This window comes from Artemia sp. Qi Xiang Cuo, chromosome 13 (genome assembly GCF_049724085.1).
Source record: "Artemia sp. Qi Xiang Cuo chromosome 13, ASM4972408v1, whole genome shotgun sequence".
In the NCBI taxonomy this organism is placed as follows: Eukaryota; Metazoa; Arthropoda; class Branchiopoda; order Anostraca; family Artemiidae; genus Artemia; species Artemia sp. Qi Xiang Cuo.
Window position 1 is genome coordinate 69,979,405 of NC_142806.1, and position 24,738 is coordinate 70,004,142.

Here is a 24,738-nt window from a genome sequence, read left to right on the forward strand (position 1 = left end):
GAAAAAATAATACATTGTGCCCACAACGCTCTCTATTTAGGCAGAACTATAAAGCTTATTTTCACAAAAAATAGTTTCGTTAATGGATGTCATCATACATCCGATATTTATTGTTCCTAAAATGAAGTTAAGTACAAAAGTCAAAATATGCCTCTTAGCTATTATTTCAGAATGAGGCAATTCAAACTGCATTCAGCAGATCTTGCTCAGTAAAGAAAGTATCGATATACTACCAGTTGGAAGGAAGTCCCTTTCCGACTTATCACCGGTGCTCGGAGCAGATAATCGCTTATCTTCTGCTTTCTTAATTAGAAAGGAAACTTAGAAAACCCTGCCCAGAAAGGTTTGACGGATAGGAAGTAAAACAATGTATGATAACGCTGTCAATATGACAATGACAAGAAACAAATTCAAATTCGTTACATGCTCCTTATCTTAAGGGAATTATGTTTGAGGAGAAGAACCCATCAAATGCTGATACACAAGGTATACTGACTGTGTTAAAGCTCCCCTGCTGACTACCCATAATAAAAAGACGCTTATTCTCAGTCTTGTCAAAAGAATTGTACTTAGTTGAGTTTTAGCCTACTGTTATTTAATTTTAGTTTAGGATAATTATATCATAGTCCCCTGCTCTGGTTCCCAGATTTAAGCCTAGTTTAAACAGTGGTTTACTTCTAGGCAGAAATCAGATAAAAAACAAAGATATACTATTTGATCCTCTATTAAATTTTCTTTCCAAATATGTTCTGGTGAGGCATAGGGCCTACTAAAACTTGCTGACTGTCTGGGTTTGGCATTATTTTCTATCATTTTATGTAACATTCATGTTTATGCACCTGGCAAGCTGAATCACCAGCATCATTTATTGGTGTCTGTATAATTTTCCCTTATTACTAGCAAGTGCAGTTTAAGGTAGGCTAGGCCTAAGATAATTTGGTAAATTTATAGCTTCTTGGTAAATATCTACCAAATCATATTATTGACTTACGCATAAAGTGAATATACCACTCAATGCCTTTTTTTATGCTTATACAAATAGGCTATAATAATCATTTCCATTGGAACTGAATTTGGTCAATATCTACCAAATCATATTATTGAGTTAGGAATAAAGTGAATGCACCATTCAATGCCTTTTTTATGCTGATTACGAATATAATAAGCATTTCTATCAGAAATGAATTTCAGCCCCTCCCTATATAGGCTATACCTAACCTATCCTAACCCTGAATTGGCATATATAGGGGGGGGCTGAAATTCACTTCTGATAGAAATGCTTATTATATTTGTAATCAGCATAAAAAAAGGTATTGAATGGTGTATTCACTTTAGTCCTAACTCAATAATATGAATTGGTAGATATTGACCATGAATTTCAGCCCCCCCCCCTATATATGCCAATTCAGGATATATATTTCTACATTAGGGGGGTGGGGCAAATTTTGTTTCTGATGTAAAAGGGAGGTAAGTTTAAACTTTACGCCCCCCCCCCTAATGTATAAATATATACCCTGAATTGTCATATATAGGGGGGGGGGATTAAATTCATTTCCAATAGAAATGATTATTATATTTGTAAACAGCATAAAAAAAGGCATCAAGTGGTATATTCACTTTATGTGTAGGGTAAAGGTACTGATGATTTGACAGTTTTTGTAAAAAACCAGTTTTTCTACTCCATAAGTCCTAATTTAAAGACTTTTGGTTTGAAAAGGGTTTCAGTATATAGGAAAACCATCTAGGAATCTAACTGTTTGATGAGAAGTTTGAAGTTTTGTCTGGAAAGGGTACAAAACTCCAATTTTCTGAAATTATAGCATTTTCACCTACAAATTCGACACAACAAAAAAAGTTACCTGTTTTTGACGCAAGTTGGAACCCAATTCGACACCTGTATTGGGTGTCAAACCAATGATTCAATAGTTTTTATAAAAAACCAGTTTTTCTACTCTAGAAGTCTTAATTTAAAGACTTTTGGTTTGAAAAGGGTTTCAGTATGTAGGAAAAACATCTAGGGATCTAACTATTTGATGAGAAGTTTGAAGTTTGGTCTGGAAAGGGTACAAAACTCCAATTTTCCGAAATTAGAGCATTTTCACCCACAAATTCAACACAACAAAAAAGTTACCTGTTTTTGACACAAGTCGGAACCCAATTTGACACCCGTCTTAATGCTTGGGGAATACTTGTGGGTGGAACCTGGTGTATTTGACATGTATATTCTTGTTTCTTTGTTTTTCTTCAACTTCATTTAATGTATAAAAGTATAAAAGACTATGCAAAAAGTAGAAGTAATAAAACTAACAAAATTGTTTCAAGTATGTAGTATTTGGTATAACAAAATCAGTACAAAAAATTTTAATATACATTATTAAATACAAATAGTATTTAGTATAACAAAATTGTTTCACTAGCATTTTGGAAGGGATAGGGTCTAGGAAAACAGGAGTGGATTTCAAGAAATTTAAGAAGTTTCTTTGATTTAGTGGATTTTATTTTCATATGTAGATTCTTAGTTTTGTCCAAAACATAGGCCTACGTGTCATTTCGTGTAAGATTTTTTATTTGATATAATTTGTATTTTTTATTCAGATGAAGGATAAATAAGGGTATAATCTAAAAAGTCTGGGGGGGGGGCAAAATCAGGTCAGGGGAGGGGGGCAAAATGAGGTCTGGGGGGGCAACTGCCCCCCCTGACCCATAGCAATTTACGCCCCTGCATGGTATGAGGCCAAGTGGCAGTTCCTCAGATGATGGAAAAATCTAGTGTCTGTAAGTAAAACTTCAAAGTTAAAAAAAACCTTTTGTTTAAATGTTCTTTCATCTGAAATATTATTAGAAATAATAATCATCAAAATCTCTCGTTGCACAGAAAGCACCCATAAATTCAACAGCTATGGTGCCTATGGTTTTGTCAGTGAAACCTGGAATTTTGACACCTATTATTTCTCATCTGTTTTACATGTTCAGTGAAGTTTCGACAAAGTCACCTATATTTTGACAGGGCCTGTTGCTGTCTGTCCAAAATTTTGACAAGGTTACTACAAGATATTCGCCAAAGAAATAAATCCCTTGATAGTAGCCGATATTTACGCTTGAATGCAGCTGAAGGAACATTTTTAGTCTGCCTGGTATTCCACTACATTGAACAAGAATTTTCGACACTTGGAACCTAGTTTCAACAATACAATTTTCGTCACCATTTTCATTTAATTTTATCAAGAAAAAGCTAATGTGGCTACATTTCAGAGAAGATCAGATGTATCTCGACACATTGGCGCTTATCCCAACTTTTTCTTGATATAAATAATCAAGTAATGACAGTTTGAACATTAAATACCTAAAAAATTGTCGGGAGCTCCTTTTGTGTCGAAAACAGGAAACTGACCAAATTGAATGTTCTTTTCTTATCTGGGTGTACCAGATATAGTGTCCACGTTTTACACCGTCGAAATATAACGATGGCTCCAAGAGATGGCACTCTAAGTCCCGGCTAAGCAGAGCTATCCCGTTTTGAAGGAAAATTTTGACAGTGGTTCCAAAATTGCACTGTTGAATCATTGGTGCCTTTACCCTATGTCAATAATATGATTTGGTAGCTATTTACCAGCTTTTCATTTAATTTAGTAAGGAAGAAAGTGAATAGATCACTTGATGCTCTTTTAATGTCCTTTTCAAATTCACTCATAATTTCAAGTTTTTTTTGAGCCCTTAAATTGGTTGCATTTATTAAAAAAAAAAAAAATACTGTCTTTAGAGAAAAAGTTGCCATTTGTAGCTGATTCAGGAAAGACAATTACAATTCTTATATAAGTCAGGAATTGAGGCTATTGAGAAAGAAATATGTTACTAAAACAATTCTTACTTCATAATATGCAAAATAACTGTAGTTTACACATTTTTGCCTGCAATTCCACTTTATTTAACCCCCAATCCCTCTAGTAATAAAAAATATAGCCCCAATCATATATTTCTGGTTTTTGATTTGATCACTTTTGATTCAACTTGCAGGTACATGGGTTGAAAAGAGTGGTGGATAGCAAAACAAATAGAGAATGCAGAATTTGGGCTATATATTTGCACCCAAGGGGGGGGGGGGATTAAAAGTTTAGTAGAACTGCAGTTAAAGTAAGTTAACTATATTATTCTGTATATTATGAAATAATAATTGTTTTCCAACATTTTTCCTTCTCAACAGTCCCAATTCTAGACTTATACCATTATTTCACTTACTCTTAAGAGTAGTATGTTAGTTAGGAAACAAATGTGCAAGAATTTTATAATGAGTCTAATACCCTTGTAAACAGCATCACAGTAAACAAAAAGCAATCCATTGGAGCCACCAATGTTGAACAGCCTAAACAGGGAACTTACACCTCCTACCTTGAACAAAAAGTAAAATCACATTTTTTAATAGGTATAAATTACGTGTCTTTTTGTTTTTTTCTTTTTTTTTCTTTGTTGCTGACAGGACACTGGAAACATAATAGAGAGTTTTTTAAGGGCTCACTTAAAAGCTAATTATTATATCTACTTAGTTTATAATTGTTTTTCAACTTTACATCATAGTCTTACTCTAAGCTATAGGCAAGGTAATAACTTAGTTTTTCTGTCCCAAATAAGAGTTTAAAAAAGAATTTGTCCTGGTAGTGGTTATTATATTTGAGAACAGCAGAAATAAGGCATCAAGTATTATCACTTTCATCCTAGCAAAATTATATGAAAAGTATAAATTTACCTGAAATTTAAGGTTGCATATGGGTACTTCTAAAGGAAACACTATAGTAAAAAAAATTTTTTCTTTATAGTGTTTGTAAAATTAATGTTAAATAGACATTTTGGGTTGCTTCCACATTAATTTACATTTTTTTCATTGTTTGTTTGTTTTATTTTCACTCTATTGTTAAAGATTCAAGAATTTTAAAAAGACTTTTTTTATATATTCAGTTGGGTAGTGTAAACACCATTTGGGGAAAGGGCTTTACTCTTTTTAATTTTGAATGGATTATCTATGAAATTATTCGTCAGGTTTTTAAAAATGTTTCAAACAAAAGATATTGTAATTATATTGAAATTAAACCTGTCATGCCTGAACTATGTAAAATGATTGATAAGATTTATACAGTACTTAAGAATACATTTTTAACATTCAAATAAGATAAATACACACAAGAAAAAACTTTTTCATTTTACATGTAATGTTGGACCATGCTAGTAATGTAGTAATGTAGTAATGCCATGGTAATAATGCTCAATACTTCACTATGCCATCTGCGACACTTTGAGTTGCTTGAAGGTATGGCTTTTCGATGACATAGCTCTTTGTTCATATAGATGCAATGCAGAAGTGCATGGTTTCCATTTTTTTTTCATGTGATATTTTGTCTCAAATATATATGGATGATGTATAAATGGTATAAACTGACCAAAACAAATCTTTTTTGGTTTGGACCCATTTTGGGTTGCTGTAAAGATTGGTTTTCTGAGTGACGCTAATTCCATACCATGTGAAAAAAAATCCATGGCAGGGGTTGAAAAATCCATGTTTTTGTGGATAAATCCATGGCAGTGGCAACCCTGGTTATACCATGACTAGTGTATCCCAGCCTTCTAATGTGGTCAGATATAGCCCTAGGCTGTATACAAAACTTTGCTGATTCTATTGGTTGGCATTAATTTGTCTACTTATACTTTGTATTTTTTTGGTAGTTTACTTTATTAAAAGTTGGTTCATAATGCAAAATAGTACTAATTTGAAAAAGTTGCACAATACTCAAAGTTTTGTGCATATTGTATCGCTGCAGTTTTAGGATGGATGGGATACAGTTCCAACATTAGCAACCATTATATATAGAACCAAGGTTGAAGAGGAAATCAAATGGTACAACTCTTTTCTTGTTATAGTGTTCAGTTTTCAAGAACTCATGAACAATACCGTCAGTCATCATTGGCGCCCTACAACATGTATCTTAAAAACGACCACAAAGTTTATCTTACTACTCAGCTTTGTTTTTTTGTATGGGGTCTGTATTTCCTCTTCTATGTAGCAATTCTCTACAAAAAGTGGCTGGTTTATTCCACCTTATCCACAGTGTAGTTGGTGACTGGCTAAGGAAACTTACTGTTAGGGTCCAAAATGTGCTTGCTATCATAATTTTTATCTGTTAAATATATTTCTCTTGAAAACTTACTTTCTTTTTGGTTCTTTAGAACTTTTTCAGCTCTTACAAGCATAATTCAGTACAACCAATATATAAGGAGTTCTAAGAATGTATTATACCACCTACTTTGTCAAACTGTAGAACTCTCCCCTATGGCTTTTAAAAGGTTATATTTCTCCAAGTTTTGGTGTATTTGAATTAAGTGGAAATGTATTAAGGGGCTAGGTAACATTGCTCATATAAGGGTAATTTGATTAAGAGGGTGTGAACTTTGCAGCTACCAAACAGATATTAAATTATGAAATAAGTGTGCCAAAAAGTTAATAAAAAGCTTATTGGCCACAATTGGGTATCATGAACCATACAGTAGTGTGGTTGGCTGATGAAAAAAAAAAACAGTTTATGCATTGTGCTGGATTGAACCATCTATCCTGAAAGGGTTAACAAATATATTGTAGACAAAACATGAATTAAAGTGGAAGAAACCCAGAAAGACCACACAACATACATTTTATACACATTATTAAGTAAAAATTTTGTTACTGTTGTGTTTGCTTTAGAGGAGCCCATAGAGAACAATGAAGCTCTTATTTTTCATCAGTAGTTGGCTCATAATAACAATTTTAAAAGAAAAAAAATTAATCAAAACCAGCAAGCTTTTGTATACAGCCTAGGACTAAATCTGGGCCCATTACAGGAGCTAGGATACAATTTTAATGGCAGGCTTAGCTAAGGGCTATACTTGGCCCCATGATGATGGCTGAGATGCAATTTTCACATTAGCCAACATTATATGTAGAACCAGGGTTGAGGAGGGAACCAAAATGGTACAACTCTGTTCTTATTAGAGTGGTCATTATGGAAGAGGCAATGTATAATGTTGTAAGTATGACAGCAATAGACCCTTGAGGTCCAAACCGGCAGTGCTGATTTCCGTTTCATGGCCCTTCAGCCAGGAAGTGCAATGGAGGACTGGGGGCCAGCTATCCTGTGCTTTCACACACCCTTTCTGCTTACTTTCGCCAGATTTTTCCTGGTACTCATTTAGAGCTGGGATGACTCAGGCTGAGCTTATAGAGTCGCGCAACTGACCCCCGTCCCGAACCAAGTAACTGGCTACGCCAGGGATCGAACCTTTGGCCCTTGGACAAAGCATTCTCAAACCAATTTGCCAACCACTTAGCCAGGACGGCACAATGTTGTAGGTCATCAATGGCGCACTATAACATGTGTCATAAAAACCAACACTGATTTTTTTGTACTATCCAAGCTTGCCTAAAGTATTTAGTTGAAGGCCAAAACAGATTCAAATGTCCGAACAACCTTGTTAGCCCTGATGCAATGTGGCAAACACACAAAAACAATGTATTAGAGGTCGCCAATTAGACTGTTGGTCTCAAGATGTACTCAAAGAAGCCCTTGCTGTTGGGAGAAGCTTTGGAAGTAATTGAACAACGCAGGAAAGCGTAACTGGCCAGAGATATACCAAGACAAGCAACAATTTGTTGATTAAAAAGCAGATGAGCTTGACGATTCAGTACAAAAAAGTGACATCAAGTCCTTTTCAAGTATTTCAGAGACCTCAGAGAGGGGAAACTTCCAAAGATATGAGCAGTTAAGTCCGCCTCCGGCATAATGCTCAAAGACGAAACCAAGTAAGTAGAGCAATGGAAGGAGTACCACAAACTGCTAAATGCCGAAAGAGTTTACCTCAATCCCGACCTAATTGCATCTGCTCATCAAATAACTTGCGAAAATCTCTCAGTGCCTGATCCTTCTTCTGTAAAAGAGATACAGAATGCTTTAAGGAAGATGAAAAATTACAAAGTGCCCTGAACCTGCGGGATCACCATAGAGGTGCTAAAATTCAAGTACCAATGATGTTACTATGGCTCCACATGCTCTTCACTCTCGTTTGGAAAACTTAACTGATTTTACAAGAATGGGAGGAAGGGATAATACTTCCTGTATGGAAGTGCAAAGGTAATCAAAGTGATTGCTCCAACGATGGACGAATCCGCGCCCCCCCCCCACTGTTGGTTTCTGGCGAATTATTTGCCATCGTATTGATTGATAGAAGTGCCCAATTTATTCGTAAGCGCTGCTGGATTCATGGAGCAGATTTCATGCCTAACAAATGTACTACTGAGCAGATCATTACTGTACACCAGGGCATTGACAAACCTTATGGGTTCCAGAATACTGCATACATCGCCTTTGTTGAATTTAAAGTAGTCTTTGAATTAGTTGACTCTGAATCTCTGGCTGATACTAGAACAAACAGGTCTCCCGGACAAATATTGTTGCCTATTCAAGCAGCTCTGCACTGTTACGAAAAGTTCCGTTCAGGTTATTAGTTGTCAAAGCTCTCTGATAAATAGAAACACCGGTGTACAGCAAGGCTCTGCTGCTGCTCCTGAATGGTTCAACGCAGTGATTGATTATGCCGTGCATCGAACCACGAGCCGACTCCCCCTCGTACTGAAGTATGGCGAAAGAATTCTAGCCAAGTGCAACTTTGCTGATGATATTGCCCGAATATGTACCCTGCTTCTGCAGCTGAACTCTAAAAACCCTCAACACATGGTCAGATGAAGCCCTGAAAGTGGGACCACAGATTAGCTGGCAGAAGATAAAAATAATGATTGTTCACTCGATGTGTAACACGGCCAACTCACCAACATTTGACATATCAGGATGCACTCTTGAATTCTTCAAGTCATTTACCCACCTTGGATCTGTCATCACAGACAACAGCTCAGTCAAAACTGAAGTTCAGTCGCGCATCAGTTATGGCACAACTATGCCACTTTGTATCATCAAAGTCCAATCTCATCCCAAAAACAAAAATGTTGATATTCAACACCACTGTAACTCAACTCTTCCTTTATGGTGCTGAGACCTGCCCATCTGGTGATTCTGTTTGTGATGCCATAGTGACCCAAACAAAGTTCCTGAGATATACTGAAGGGATCAGGTGGTATGAATTTGTCTCGAACACCTGACTACTGGCATTAACCAATCAGACCCACTGACTCTTACTAACTGGCACTAACTTGATCAGTCCGAGTGGCAGCAGAAGAACAAAAGGGCCCTGTTCAGATGGAGGGAGAGCCTTACCCAGTTCATCTCAATGGTCAGTACTAATCTAGAAACTCATCAAGTCTCCCTGTTGCGATTCCCCAATCGGTTTATTTTCCCGAAACTTTGAGTTACTAATGCGGAAAGTCTTAATCCTGAAAAGCTTACCGAACTCGAGGTGCTTTCAGAATCAAATAGAATAGATATTATAGCTATTACTGAAGTACAGTCCTATGACCCAGGGTTCCTGTGCCTAACAAATTATTCAGAGTTTAATAAACTCCGTCCTTTAGAACACCCACTCGGATAAAAAGATGGCAGTGTTTTGTTCTTTACTAAGAGTAAACTTTACCCGAAGGTTATTCGAGTCCCTAGTTTATCCATGTGTGATGAAATCCTCTGGCTTAGTATTAGACTAAATACTTAGTATACTCCCTCTTAGTTTACTCTAAATACTTAGTTTACTCCCTCGTCCATTTAATATTATTACAATAGCTGTTTTCTATTACTCCCCAAATCAAAATATCAATTCAAAACGCAAGTTCATCCAGCAATTGCAGACAAGTGGTTATTTTGTTATTTCTAAGTGCTGGCCCAATTCTGGCCTTTTTTTAGTTGGCTATGCCAACGACCTTAAAATGGATTCTTTTTGCTCCTCACTTAAAGTAAAGCAAATCTTTAAAATACCAACGACTAGTGGGAAATACCTCTCTTGATGCTATTTTAACAAATATGTATAATTTTTACACCCCTCCCTCAGCTTTGCTCCCATTAGCTGAGAGTTATCACCTTTCGATTCTTTTATCCCCCTCTTTCAATCTTGACCGTTATTTCTCAATAACTTATGGGGCTTACTGCCCTCTTCAAAATTCTGATCTTCTTTGTTTTGGTATGTGGCTGAATACTGAAAATTGGTCTGATATTTATAGTTTAAAATATCTTGATGAGGAAATGGTTACCTTCCAAAAAAAGCTAATTGATAGATATCAAATTTGTTTCCCAGGAAAAAGATTCAAAAGGTGCTCTAGCGATAAACCATTTATTACTATCATAGGCAGCGCAATAGAGCTGCCTAAGTAAAGTACGAGGTTAGCACTGTGTATTATTTTTCTCCTTTAGAGCACGAAGTTTTGTATCAAAGGAGTTAACATAGACAAAGTGAAAAGGGCCTCTTTGGTTAAAAATCCGTACACCCAATGTCGATTTTAACAGTCGGAATGGATTGAAACGCAACTAATGTCCTTTCCTCGCCCACCATTTCCCCAAAGACATCCAATCAAAATTTTGAGATATCCATTTTGTTCAGCATAGTTCATTTCCAGAGAGAAATTATGCTTTTGAGGAGGACACTCCCCCACAACCCTCAGGGCAAGGGTTGTAAGTTATGCCCTGGGGACATAAGATTTTTATAGAAAGCATTGTCGTAGAAACTTCCGAAAGGCTCGTTTGATTGGAAATTCAAAGGGCTAGCGCCGTTTTTAATAGTCGAAAGTCATTGGGGGGAAACTAGCCACCCACTCACGCCCAAGATATTCCCAAATACATCCAATCAAAATTTTGATATAGCAATTTTGTTCAACGGAGTTGAAAGTCATGAAAATTAGGTCTTTGAGGATAATATCCCTCCCCCCCCCCCCACAGCCCTCAGGGCAAAGGTTTTAAGTTATACCCTAGGACGAAATTTTGAGATAGCCATTTTTTCAATGTAGTTGAAAGTTTTGGAATGTATATCTTTGAGCAGGAAACTTCCCCCAAAGTCTTCAGGGCAAGGGTTATAAGTTATACCCTGTGGCATATAAGGTTTTTATTGAAAGTTTTGTCGTAGAAACTTCAAAAATGGCTCATTCCATTGGAAATTCAAAGGGCTAGTGCTCTTCTTAATAAATGAAAGTGATTGGAGGGCAAGGAACCGCCCTCTCACGTCCACCTTTTCCCCAAACACATCCAATCAAATTTTGAGATAGCCAGTTTGTTCAACGTAGTTGAAAGTTTTGGAAATTAGGTCTTTAAGGATGACGCCCCCCCCATAGTCCTCAGGGCAAGGGTCGTAAGTTATGCCCAGGGGGCATGTAAGGTTTTCAAAGAAAGTGTTGTTGTAGAAACTTCAAAAAGGGCTCATTCGATTGGAATTTGAAATGGCTAGTGCTCTTTTTAATAGTCAAAAATAATTGGAGGGCAACTAACCCCCCTCTCACGCCCACCATTTTCCCAAACACATACAATCAAAATTTGGAGATAGCATTTTTTTTCAACGTAGGCCTAGTTGAAAGTTCTGGAAATTAGGTCTTTGAGGATGACACTTCCCCCCCCCCCACAGCCCTCAGGACAAGGGTTGTTCTAGGGGCATATGAAGTTTTTATTGAAGGAGGTGTCGTAGAAACTTCAAAAAAGCTCTTTCGATTGGAAATTGAAAAGGCTAGAGCCCATTTTCATAGTCGGAAGCGAATGGAGAGCAACTAACCCCCCTCTCACGCCCACCATTCCCCAAACACATTCAATCAAAGTTTTGAGATAGCCATTTTGTTATGCCCTGGGGGCATATATGGTTTTTATAAAAAGTTTTGTCGTAGGAAACTTCAAAAAGGCCGTTTTTAATAGTCGAAAGTTAATTGAGAGCCATTAACCCCCCTCTCACGCCCACCATTTCCCCAGACACATTCAATCAAAGTTTTGAGATAGCCATTTTGTTCAACGTAGTTGAAAGTTCCGGAAATTATGTATTTGAGGATGACAAATCCCCGAGTCACCCCAGGGCAAAGGTTGTAAGTGATGCCCTAGGGGTATATAAGGTTTTTATAGATAGCGTTGTCTTAGAAACTTCAAAAGGGGCTCATTCAATTGGAAATTGAGAGGGCTAGTGTCCTTTTTAATAGTCGAAAGTGATTGGAGGGTAACTAACCCACATCTCACGCCCACAATTTCCCCAAACACATCCAAACAAAATTTTCAGATAGCCATTTTGTTCAAAGTAGTTGAAAGGTCTGGAAATTATGCCTTTGAGGATGACAATCCTCCCCCCCCCCTAGCCCTCAGGACAAGGGTCGTAACTTATGCCTTTGGGGAATTTAACGTTTTATAGAAATTTTTGTTGTAGAAGCTTCAAAAAGGGCTCATTTGATTGGAAATTGAGAGGACTAGTGCCTTTTTTATTAGTCAAAGGTGAGCAGAGGGCAAATGTCTTTCTCCACGCCTATCATTTCCTCAAACACTTCCAATCAAAATTTCGATATAGCCATTCTGTTAAGCCTATCGGAAAGGTCGGGAAATTATGTTTTTGAGGATATCAAATCCCCCAGCCCTTAAGGCAAAAGTTGTAAGTTTTTCCCTGGGGACATATAGGGTTTTTATAGAAAGTGTGGTCATAGAAACTTCAAAGGGGGTTCATTGGATTGGTAATCAGACGCTCTAGTGCCCTTTTTAAGAGCCAATTAAGATTTTAAGGAATAATATCAGCAAATGCATATTAAACTGACAATGCACATTTTTTTCAGGAAATTCATTTGAATTTTTTTCAGTAATGTACAAATTATATTTTGGCTCTTAGAAATCATAGGGCTTAGAACCCTACTCAGATTAATATCTGCTCATTTTGAGTTTGACTTAATTTAATTTCTGTTTGTTTTGGGTTTCATTTATTTATTAATACTGATTTGTGGTAGTTGTATGCCTGGTAGATTATTTGATTCTATTTTGTTCATTTTTGGTTCAATGGAGTTGTTCACTTTTTTTTTTGAAAAACTTTATTGAAGCTTTTCAAAAATGGTAAACCGGATGAAGCCAATAAACTAAGAAAATCATGGGCAGCGCAATAGCGCTGTATCGGTAAAGAGCAATGTTGGCAAAATGTTTTATTTCTTTAGACTAGCGCATTTGATATCAAAGGAATTGTCGAGGAAACTTGGAGAAGAGCTCGTTCGATTGGAAATTGCAGTGGATAGTGCCCTTTCTAATAGTCGAAAGTGATTGGAAGGCAACTAACATCCATTTTGCGCCCACTGTTCCCTGAAACACAACCAATCTAAATTATGAGATAGCCATTTTGTTCAGCGTAGTTGATTTCCAGATAGAAATTATGTTTTTGTGGAGGACACTCCCCCACAGCCCTCAGGGTAAGGGTTGTAAGTTATGCTCTGGGGGCATATAAGGTTTTTTATAGTAAATGTTGTCGTTGAAACTTCAAAAAGGGCTCATTCGATTAGAAATTGAAAGGGCTAGTGCCCTTTTTAAGGTTGAAAGTGATTGGAGGGCAACTAACCCCCTCTCTTAACTGAACAAAAAAAAAAAAAAATACTGAAAAAAGTAAAAATGAATGTGCTTTGTCAGTTTAATATACATATTCTGATATTTAGTAATCAAAATGTTAATATTATTTGATTTATCAAAGTTGTAAAATTAAAACTTTTATATTTTTACAGTAAAGTGCAAATTATGTCCTGGTCTTGGGAAGGCATAGGGGTTTTGAGCCCTACTCATGTTGATTTCTGCTTGTTTCGAGTTTGCCTCGGTTATTTATTGTAATTTCTGTTCGTTTTGGGTTTCATTTATTTATCGATGCTGATTTGTGGTAGTTTCACCCTTGGTAGATTTTTTGATTGTATTTTTGCTTTTTCAACAAATAGATCGTAGGTTGTCAAATACCAAAACGATTATTAAAATCTTCTCCCTGTCCACAATGGCATATCCCAAGATACTCTCCTAGGTCCCCTCCTTTTTTTAGTCATGATTAACAGCATCGTGAAGGAATTTCCTGACCAATGGAAGTTTGTTGATGACCTAACGGTTGATGAAACTAACTTCAGAAATTTTATAAGCGACCATATGAATATCTTCAATGAAATTAGAGACGAGTCTTCAGATTTAGCCATGACAATAAACCCCTCTAAGTCCTTGATAATGCCGATTTGTTTCCTCATCCTCGCCCTGTTTTCTTAATCCTATCACTCCTGAAATTTCCGTGTCCTCCTTTAAATTAGTTGGGGTCACAATTTCTTTGAATTTAAAGTTGGATATCCACGTTAAAGACATCATCCATAGAGCTAGTGTGTCTATCGCCCTTAAAGCTCCTAAATAAATTGAGCGTCCCCCTACCCATTCCTTAAGGATTATGTCTTTTTCCCGCCCCCATCTTGAACATGCTTGTCCCATTTGGCACCCTGTTATTTCTCGCGAAGAATCGAAAAAAATAGAATCAATCCAAAAGAGAGCCTTGCGAATAATTTTCAATGAAGGCAAGATGCCATACTCTGCTCCTAAGAAAAGCTAGTTTGGAAACCCGTGAGGGTAGGAGGGTTTCGTTGTGCCTCCGTTTTGCAAAAAAAATGCAATAAAAAACCCTCGGACGGCAAGTATTTTTCCCAAACATCACTCCCCATCCAGATTACGGCCGCCTCGAGCTATTTTTGAGCCTATCCCTATTTTGTATCCCATTCGCGGCATTACATCCAGATATGAAAAAAATTTTGTCGCCTTCTTCACAGAAAAAATGAAAAAAATATCCCACTAGCTTCTCGGTTTTTTTTATTTTTGTTTTTTTGTTCTTGTATTTATTTGCATGTTTTGCCCCTGCCCCACTTTTTTTAGTGCCGCTTTTAATTTTTATATATATTTATATTTCATTCTCTTTTTTCGTATTCATTCACTTATTTTTGTCCCTCCCCCTTTTTTGACCAGTTTTTATCTTCTTAACGTTTTGTTGACTTTATGAAGTTAAATTATTGACACTATTTTACTCTCCCTTTTAATTTTTATGCATATTTATATTTCGTTCCTTTTTTGTATTTACCGCTTATCCCCCCTTTGTTTAATGTACCTTCTATTTATTTTTTCTGACTTGTATTAGTTTAGTTGAGTTTGACCAGTTTTATCTTTTTAAGTTTCTAATTGACCCTTTAAAGTTAAATTATTGACTCATATATGATTATTAATTCTGATTTTTCTTTTTCGTTGTTGTTTTTGCAGTTTTGCCAGTTTTCGTGTAATCATATGATTTGTCGACTCCGAAGTCCAAATTCATCCCTTTGTGAGCTTGTGATAGCAATTAAAAAAAAGGAAAAATTCTTATCTTATGTCTTACCTACAAGAAGCAGTCACGATTGCACAAGACCGTTCCGATTGGAGGGAATCGTCACATGTCTCTCTACGCTGGTGCTGGTGCATGCACCAACAGGAGCATTAAGTAGAATGAGCAAATACCTAGCATTAATCCCTGCAAAAAGTGTTTAATCTATTCCACCTTATCCACAATGGAGTTGGTAGCTGGCTAAGAAAACATACTATTAGTGTCCAAAGTGTGCTTACTATAAAAATTTTTAACTGAGTAATGTTTTCTTCTTTATACCTTCCTTCGTCTTTAGTGTTGTAGGTGTTTCTCAGCTCTTACAAGCATAGTTAGTTCAACCAATAGACAGGGGTTTTATGAGTGCGTCGTACTACCCACTATTTTAAACTGAATAACTCTCTCCAAATGTCCTTATAAAAGGTAATCTGATTCCAGGTTTTGAGTATCTGAATCTTCATTAGGGTGAAACATGTTATAAAGTAAAAACACGTAAAGTAAGAATTAATTAGAGTATTTATTAATTAGAGGGCTATTATTAATTAGAGTATAAAATTAATTAGAGGGCTAATGTAGGTTTCCCTAGTAGTTTAATAATGGCAACTTTTCAGTGGATATCTTTCTTGATTTCAACTGCCTTTCTGAAAACTTGCAAGAGACCTTTGAGCTTTCCAAAATAGAAGATCCTTCCAATATAGAAACAACCACTAGATCAGAGGACTGTATAAACACCTACTCAAAGTAGGGCGTGGTTTTATTGCTGCTACTGTTGAAAAAACTATGTATTTCAAATAATAAATGTGGATACCTCGAACATCCACCCCAACAAATAATGGGGGAGTGGGGTGGGATCATGGTGCTAAAATTACGAGGGCATAATTATTGTTCTTTTGTTTATTGTTCTTTTTGTTAAAAACAAAAAAGTTTTTTGTTTAATATGCGGAAAGTTACATGAAGTTTTAAAGATTCCTCGACTCTAGGCTTTGGCTAAACTGCTCTCAGGATTTGAGTCAGATTCTGTGGTAGAAAATTGCTATCTGGGTAAGCTTTGTTGATATCATAAAGAAAGAATTGCAGCTAAATGAAACAAACTTCTAGAGATTTTACAGAGATGTGAAAATTTTTGGAAGAAGTCATAAAAACCGATTTGCAGAAAATTGGAATTGTTCGAGAGGATGTAAAGAGTGAACCTTTGAATAGACTGGGGTGAAGAGGAGTTTGTGCAACGGTGTTGCTGCGTTGGGCTCAGGCAGCTTTGTTCTGCAGTAAGCTGTCAATAGTCCATTTTAGCAGAACCCATAAAGCTTCATTGCTAATATTTTAGATGGTAGGGTTTCGCATTCTTGGAAAGTATTTGAATCAGGAGAAGGAAACATTTGAGAAGCTTGATACATTCCCAGAGAACAAGTTACTTACAGTTGCTTGTTATTTACAGCAGGACCAGACGTTTCCGCCTCACCCAGCATCTAAACAGAGTTTCTGAATGATGGTCTCCCGCGATGAGCGGTCTTGTGCCAGTTCTTCGGTGAACCTCAGCTACCATTTGTCCCATCTGGGGTCAAATTTGCGAAAACCTCTAGCTGGCTATAGATCTTATTGACTAGTGTCCACCAATTTTTAAACTGCTTCTTTGTCTTCTACGCCATGTTGGTAGGGCATTCAGCGAGCAGTACTTGTTTAATGAGGCGATCGTCGGGGCGACCTAATACGTGTCCAAGCAAGTGGAGTCGGTGGAGCTTGATGATGCCTGAGATTTTGTCGATGTTATAACAACGTTGGTGGATTTTATCATTAGAAAGCTAGTCTGAAAACCGGGTGCGCAAGATTGAAGGCAAGCAGCGGTGGTCAAAAGACTTCCAGAGGGTGCCCCTGAGCTGCTTTAATGGGCCTGGATTTGACACCACAAAGTAGAACTGCCCTCATCGTTTACTTATAAATGCTTAGCTTTGCTCTTAATCTAATCTCTCGACGATTCCGGTGATGCCTGCAGAGTGGAGCAGAGACTACTTGAGCTCTAGATAGTCTTCTGTAGACATTTTGATCGCATCCTCCTCTCGAATCCATCTCAGATCCCAGATAAACCAAGCTCTAAACCTTTCCAAGTGGCAGGCCATAAAGGGCGAGCTGATAACCTCTTGTAACGTGCAGGTTAAGAAATTTTGTTTTCTTTGAGTTTATTCGAAGGCCAGGGTAGGCTGAGAAATATGCCACTTTGTCAAGCATTAGCTGGGCTGAGTCTGGTTTCAGGGCGAGAATATTTACATCGTCTGCATAGTCAAGGTCTGTAAAGCTGACGTTTCTACCAACTAGTACTCCTTCAAATATCCAGAGATCATGTTCAAGGATCCAATCGATACAATAATTGAAAAGGACCGGGAAAAATATGCATTCCCATTCTACATCGAACAGTGAAGATTCTTCGCAATAGATTCTGAATCGGGATGCACATCTTTGGTAATAAGCTTGCAGGATTTAAACGAATTCCTGCGGCATGTCATCTTCAAGAAGAACCTTTCACGAAGCTTTCCCTTTGAACCGAATCGAAGGAAACAACGTAATCTGTGAATATGTTTATGAGTGGAAGGTTGTACCTTTTTCATTGTTGCATGATCAAACAGAGGGCGAAAATCTGATCCGAGCATCCTGTGCAAGGCCAGAACCCAGACTGGTTTTCTTGAATTCGCTTATCTCTAGCTGTTTGGAATTTCCGTAGTAGAACGATGGTGAATAATTTGGCTGCAATGTCGATGAGAAATATGGCTCTATAATTTGCAAACTCTGCCTTATCGCCTTTTTTGTAAATGGGAAGGATGACTGAGATTTTGGAATCTTTTGGAAACTTCTTTGTTTTCCACATTTCTATAAATAGTGGAAGCAGCTGGCTTGCAATCAAATGGGGGGTGAGCGTTGTAAATCTCTGGTGAAAAGCTATCCTCATCAGGAGACTTGTGTCTTTTGAGATTCTTGATGGTTTCGATGGTTTCGCCAAGGTGTGGCGGAGAGATGCTTATGTCGGGCGGCTCTTTCGAGATCGAGGATGGTATGTTTTCCAAATCAACGGGCGCAATTATGTTCAGTTTTAGAAGCTGGCTAAAATTCATTTTCCATCACTCCACATTTTAGGCATAGTCAGCTATGGTATTCCCTTGTTGATCTTTGATAGTATCGGAGACACTCGACATGTTTCCGGTAGCTTCTTTAAGAATTTTATATGTACATCGTGAGTCATGGTTTCGGGCAACGTTTTCTGGTTCACGAGCAACTTCCTCCCAGTGACGGGTGCGGTCCTTTCTTACGGTTTGGGTAATGCGCTTCCTCAGTACAGCTTTAGACTGTGTGTCTAATTGACTTGAGGCACGTCTTTCTTCAATCATTTCCAGAGTTTCTTTCGAAATCTAACTCTATGTAGAGGGGCGGAAATAGCCAAGTATATCAGCTGCAACTTTATTGGTGGTGGTCTTGAACTGCAACCTCATTTCTTCGGGGTCTTGAGCATCGTTGGGTAGGGCAACGAACCTGTTTTGGATCTGAAGACAAAACTCATGTTTGGCCTGATCAGAATTTCAGTTTGGCGATGTTCAATCTTCTCTGTGGGGCCTCTTTCCTTCTCGTACTCACCTTTTTTGCATTGCTGTCCATATGTGTAGGGTCTAATGGCGTCATGTACTGATTGATCAGTAGGTCCAACACGGCCATTCCAATTTTTTGCTACTAAGAGGTAGCCTCGCTTTGAGCATCTCTTCACTATATACTCTAGCTCCATGTAGAATGAGTCTTTCTGGGCTTCAGCAGCCTCACGGGTGGAAGCATATACCGCTATGATGCTTATATTGAACAGTCTACCCTTGAAGCGGATGAGGGCAATTCTTGGGCTAATAGGGTTCCTCGTAAGAAGCGCATGTTGAGCTTTAGTATTCAGTATGAACCCCACTCCGTGAAGTTCTCAACCATTCTGTACTCCAGAGTTCAAAAATCGGACTTCTCTTTTGATTCTGCTATGGATATCTCTTCGGATAGGGCACCTCCGATCCTCATTTCAGAAAGGCAGATTAGATCTCCCTATTATTTGTGCAATTTATAAGCTATGACTTGGCGGGCTGTCTTTTCTGTCATTGTTCTTACATTCCAGCAGAATACTCCGAAAATCTTTTTCATCTGGCTGATTTGGGCTGGGATGGTTTGCTCATTTATCAGCCTCGCCACCATCCCTAAAAGCGAGGGCGCGTCGCTTAAAGTCGGGGACGCCGTAGTAGACGACAAACTTTCGAGACCATTCATTCTTCATTTAGATGTCACATGGGAATTTCTTTGACCGTAAGCTCCCTAGATTCACGGAACCCTGTGTGCGTTGGGATTTGACTGCGCCGGCCGTATGCCTCGTCGAAAAGTCCATCGATCTACCGCTTTGAGGTGCACAACTCGGGGTCTCGCTAATTGTTAGGGATGAAAAAGCTCGTCGAATAGCTGAGTGCCTCACTGCCAGGACACAAACAGCCTTTTCAGACCCCTTTGATCGCAACCTAACCATTTTCGGATTCAGACCGGTTTTGATAGAGTAATTTACGTTTAATAACAAAATATATTATATTTTTTTTTCATGTTTCTGTAACATCGGAAAAATTAAAATAAAATACAGTGAAATAAAATCTTGAGTTGCTGACATTTGCGGAATTAATATGATTATATATTAAATCCTCAATTTATTTTCATCAGTTCTTTCCTGTTTGCTTGATTATTATTTTGATTTATTCTTCATTTACCGTCGATGTTTTGGAAAACTAAAGCCCACTGTTCAAAATACATATAATTTTCATGAAACACAAATGTTGCAATAGGCTTCGGAGCCTATTGCAAACTCATGTTTGTAATATTTTTTGTTCGTTTTTAGTTTGACTTGAATATTCAATTTAAGTTTTAACCGCTCTAAGATTTATTTATCCATCTGTTTCAGTATCTGTTATCTTTATGTTTGCTATAATCATTTATTCTAATTTCTGTTGATTTTGAGTTTCATTTATTCTTTAAAAATGATTGCTAATCGCTTTGAGTTTGAATTATTATAAGAATTTGCTTCTACTGGTCTTAAATTTAATGTAAATCTTTACTTTTCTTTGAAAGACTTCTTTTCATAGAATTTTTTTTAATTAATCTATGGAAAACAGCTAAAGGTTTTAAACTACCATTTTCGGATTAAAGGAACGACCAAGATGACAATTTCTTTTATTGCATTTTTTTTCATAAAAACTAAAGTAGACTAAGGCTTATTTTTGAAGATGAAAACAATTTTTAGAATCCATTTAGATTGCTAGATAACTTACTATACTAACCCCCAAAAATTATCAGTAATGGGAAGTTCACCATGGTGAATTATCCTCGCATAGGGGAAATCAGCCCGATTAATTGCAAACTTACTTCAGCTTGACGCTTGAACTTAATCTAGCTTAAGTTTCAACTTGAAGAGCAGGACAGGCTCCCTCATTTACCGAATAATTTTGGTTTGTTCTGATTTTTTTTGTTGCTCTGTTCTCGTTATGCTGCTTGTTGTTTTCTTTTAGAGGGATTATGGGTATTAGGTTGTGATGATATAGTTTTTATCAAGGTCCTATGATCTGAGAGAAAGGTTGAGATGCCTAGGATACGTTCTGGAGGCAAAGAATGACAGGTTTCCAAAGATTTTTCTTGTCAGCCAATCGTCTAGGGCCAAACGAAAAGAAGGTTGTCCGTAAATAGGCTGAGGATTTCGTGGAAAAGATGTAAGGCAAATGGGTGCTTCCTGGGAGGGTGTAAAGAGGGAGTCTTTGAGTTGATTAGGATGGAGGAAGAGCGTGTGTACCTGTGTTGGCTTCAGGCGGTTTGCTGCTGCAGTGAGTTATTAGTAGTAGTAGTAGATGATCTGAAGATTGTTTAATATTTTTAGGTTCCAGTATTTTGAATATAGAACAAGAAGAAGAAGATTATTGGAACACGTCTGAAGTTCAGTCGTTTGACTTTGGAGATTCGTCAAAAAATGACAAAATATTATCTTTCTCTTCTAAAGAAACGACTGAGCTTTTGAAAGTGGTCAAGAAAGAAAACACTGAATCAACAGTACCTAGCATAGCCTCATCAGGATCTCTAACCTCGTTTGAAGAATTAAGCATTTCAAAAGATCCAAAAGAGTTTAAAATTGTTAGTAATCCTACTCAAGCCATAAGAGAACTTTTGAGTGGCGAGAAGGTGGTCTTAGAAGTCTTCACCTCCCTTCAATTGAAGAGAGATCTTCTAAAATCAGCAATTGAATCGCATGATACTAATGTTATATTCCATATTTTACATTTCCTCAGAAAAACTTTGAATGAGTATGTTCTAAGGAAATTGCTTGCTGAATTCCCCTCTTCAGCAAATGTATATATTAATTTGCTTTTAGTTAATGGGAAGACTAATGGTGCTGTTGATTTCTTATCAATGCTTGCTCATTTTGAAGATGCTGCCATTATTGGTTATCAAGATGTACTGAAGAAAAAGATAGTACCAGAAAAAATAAGACTTTTAAAACAACTTGCATGTAGTAATAATCATCTAGAAATTTCAGAGTTTTTTAGTCTTCACGCAAATTTTCTTGAAAAACAAAGATCAATACGTTCTTCGTATCTTGATTCCAGTTCAAAATTAAGATGCCGCTATGTAGATGAAGGTATACCCGTGGACAACTTTATTCGCTCTAGGTTTCATATCCCTTCTGTTGCTGATCTGGTAGGTACACCTGTCGTCTCTACCTTAAGATATCTTGCTAAACATGACTACAAAGCTGTTGACAACCCCCAGACACCTTTACTTAAACAGCTTGACGTGCCTAAAATAACGTATCTTTGGTCACTTGCATGTGGGCGATCATCAGTAGGAGCTTTTGCTGATGTAAGAAGTGCTGTTATAGTGAAATCGATGTTTGGTCCTCCGCGTTTAGTAATATCAGCTGAACCACTGCGAGCAATGATGCAGCATTTCGGTGCTACTGCTGAACAGTTGGAACAAGTGTTGAAAGTTGATAGGACAGAAAGATGATTTGCCTGCAGAGGCATATTGAACCTATGGTAAGAAGTTTCAAAAAGTGAAGCAGTTTGGGAAAAATTAAAATATTGTGAATGAATAAAAGTGCTACTTATTTAACGCCTAATTTTTGTTGTTTACTTCCATTTTTCTTTAAGCTCACGATGTCGCTGGTTGCGTTTTCAGATTAAATGTATAAAAAATGAGTTTTCATTGTGTAGGATGTATGTTTATAGTCAAGAGCGCTCACTGGGGAGGATAAAGAATTTTAGTGTTTCATTTAGAATATTAAAACTTCTATATCATATATTTATATTCTTACTGTATATAGTACCTACAGAGGAGACTAGGGGATATTCATCCCCTTCCTTTTCCCTATTTCAGCTCGACTGACTAAAAACATTCAAAACAGTTTGGAATTATGTAACAGTTGGAAAAATATGGCGCTGGAGTTTTTTTTTGCGAATCTTAGTAACCCCTGAAAAATTTTCCCTTCCCCCTGTGGAAGAACTTTAGATACCTCTTTGTATTAAAAGTTTGGTATTCAATAAATAAACTTTTTTCGGGAATAGGTCATTTTCAGAAAATCAAAGTAGAAATTTTTTTTCTACAATCCTGTTTCAGCTGGTGTAATAAGAGGTCATAGGGGTTCTACAACTGAGGAAGCCTACATACAAATTGTAGAGAGCAGACATTTCTTTGTCTTAATGGATGTATAAGCCAATTGGGTGATTGGTTTAGCTTTAGCTGATGGATTCCCGGAACGTGATTATCGGATTATCTTTTTATACTTATTACTGGAAGGATTGCTTCAGCCTTATAAGCTTAGATAAATGTCTGAACATGTAGGTTATACTATATTATCAAGTATCTCATTGTTGAATAAAAGAACTTAATAAGAGAACTAGGTGGCGTAGTCCCCTGGATTTTGATCCACGATAGGGAGGACAAACAGTAAGGAAATAAAAAGTCTTCTTTACCTATCAAGTACTGAAAAGTATGAATTTATAATGAACTTTATAACTTTTCAAGGAGGAGGGGGGGGGGGGGGTTAATGACGATCCCTCTCTTGGCTACAGCCTTGGTTATTAGCTTTTCTTGGATCAAGTAACTTGTCACGGTTGAGAACCATTAAAACACGTGTAATTTGGAATTTGAGAAATTTTAACCGCATTTTCTACTCTTCTGTAGAAAGCATTGTAGGGAAGGATAGAGATTAGTTTAGTTTCTGAAAGATTTCATTTCAGTTAAAATTTAATTGTACCAAAATCATCTAATTTTTTTTCTGTTTTACACATAAGGGTGGTTTAAACACATTATTCTATCCCTGTAATGAAGAAATGTTTCCATTATTTACAATGATTGGGGATGAAGGTTGGGCAGTATGGTGAGGGGTTTGGGGGTATGGAATGGCAGGGAGAGGGAGGGGGCTTGAATATTGATGAGTGATGGAGACTTAATTTGTTATTTTTATTTTTCCATTATTATATTTAATTAAGTTATTTTAACTTATTTCTATTTTATTTATTTCATAGGTTATTAATTTCAGTTATTTATAACAAATTTGATTAATTGTTTGATTTAATAAGTAAGTGGTTTAATAATAAGTACATATTTGGACTTTCATACGACTGCCAACCCTGATAAGTATTTCTTCAGGGCGAAATGCGTTGTTTTCTATTTGTTTATTTGCGAATGTTAAAAGTAAAATTTTGACCTTGAACTTTGAAGTTGGACTTTCTTAACAAGAACCCGGTAAACGAATAGTCGAGTTCTTTGACAGTGAGGTGTAAGGAAGGGGAGGGGGGGCTGGTCTCAGAATCAGAGGCAGCACATTTTAGCGTCACTCATTTTTATTTTTTCAAGGGGAAGGGGACCGTTTGGCCCAATGCTGGGAAAACCTCCCTCATGTTTCATGTAGTTTAGTGTGAATTCAGGCGAAGACTGTGATCTTTCATGACTCATAAGTGACCATTAAACGATCTAATTTATTTTTAAATAATTAAGCATAGATCAATGGTATTTGCTGTCTGTTTGAAATTCAAAGGCTTTTACAACCTACTATTTCAATTCCAAGAAAAAATGGGTTTTACTGTGCTTGCCACATCTGTTGAAATGAGCAGTGTTGATTTTTTTTTCTGCTGAACTTTTCATATCAAAGCAGACCTCGTAAAATAAGAATCAAGCGTGTCGACAGCCAACATAGTTAGATCTAGACAGTAGATTAATTAAACAAACTTTTTCCACAAAATAAATTTTTCAAGGAGAGTAAAGAACTCCACTAAACCAAAAATGAGCAAAAACAAAATCAAATAATCTACCAAGCGTGAAACTACCATAAATCAGCATCGATAAATAAATGAAACCCAAAAACGAACAGAAATTACAACAATTAACCGAGTCAAACTCAAA

General features: G+C 36.9%; 1 protein-coding gene across 2 annotated transcripts; it reads left to right on the top strand.

Annotated features, from left to right (window-relative positions):
* The first annotated feature begins 415 nt into the window (after window positions 1–415).
* On the top strand, window positions 416–23,287 carry Vps16B (Vacuolar protein sorting 16B). 2 transcript variants are annotated; one of them, XR_016142700.1, is made up of 3 exons: window positions 435–486; window positions 15,204–15,561; window positions 21,218–21,321. XR_016142700.1 is itself a non-coding variant. In XM_089098801.1 (2 exons), exons 1-2 carry the CDS (start codon window positions 447–449, stop codon window positions 22,339–22,341), a joined length of 1,164 nt encoding a protein of 387 aa, XP_088954927.1. In that variant the 5' UTR covers window positions 416–446; the 3' UTR covers window positions 22,342–23,287. The 2 variants fall into 2 exon arrangements, 1 of the variants encoding a protein (XP_088954927.1); XM_089098801.1 differs by lacking the exon at window positions 15,204–15,561 and having other exon boundaries at window positions 416–486; window positions 21,218–23,287.
* Window positions 23,288–24,738: the final 1,451 nt, after the last annotated feature.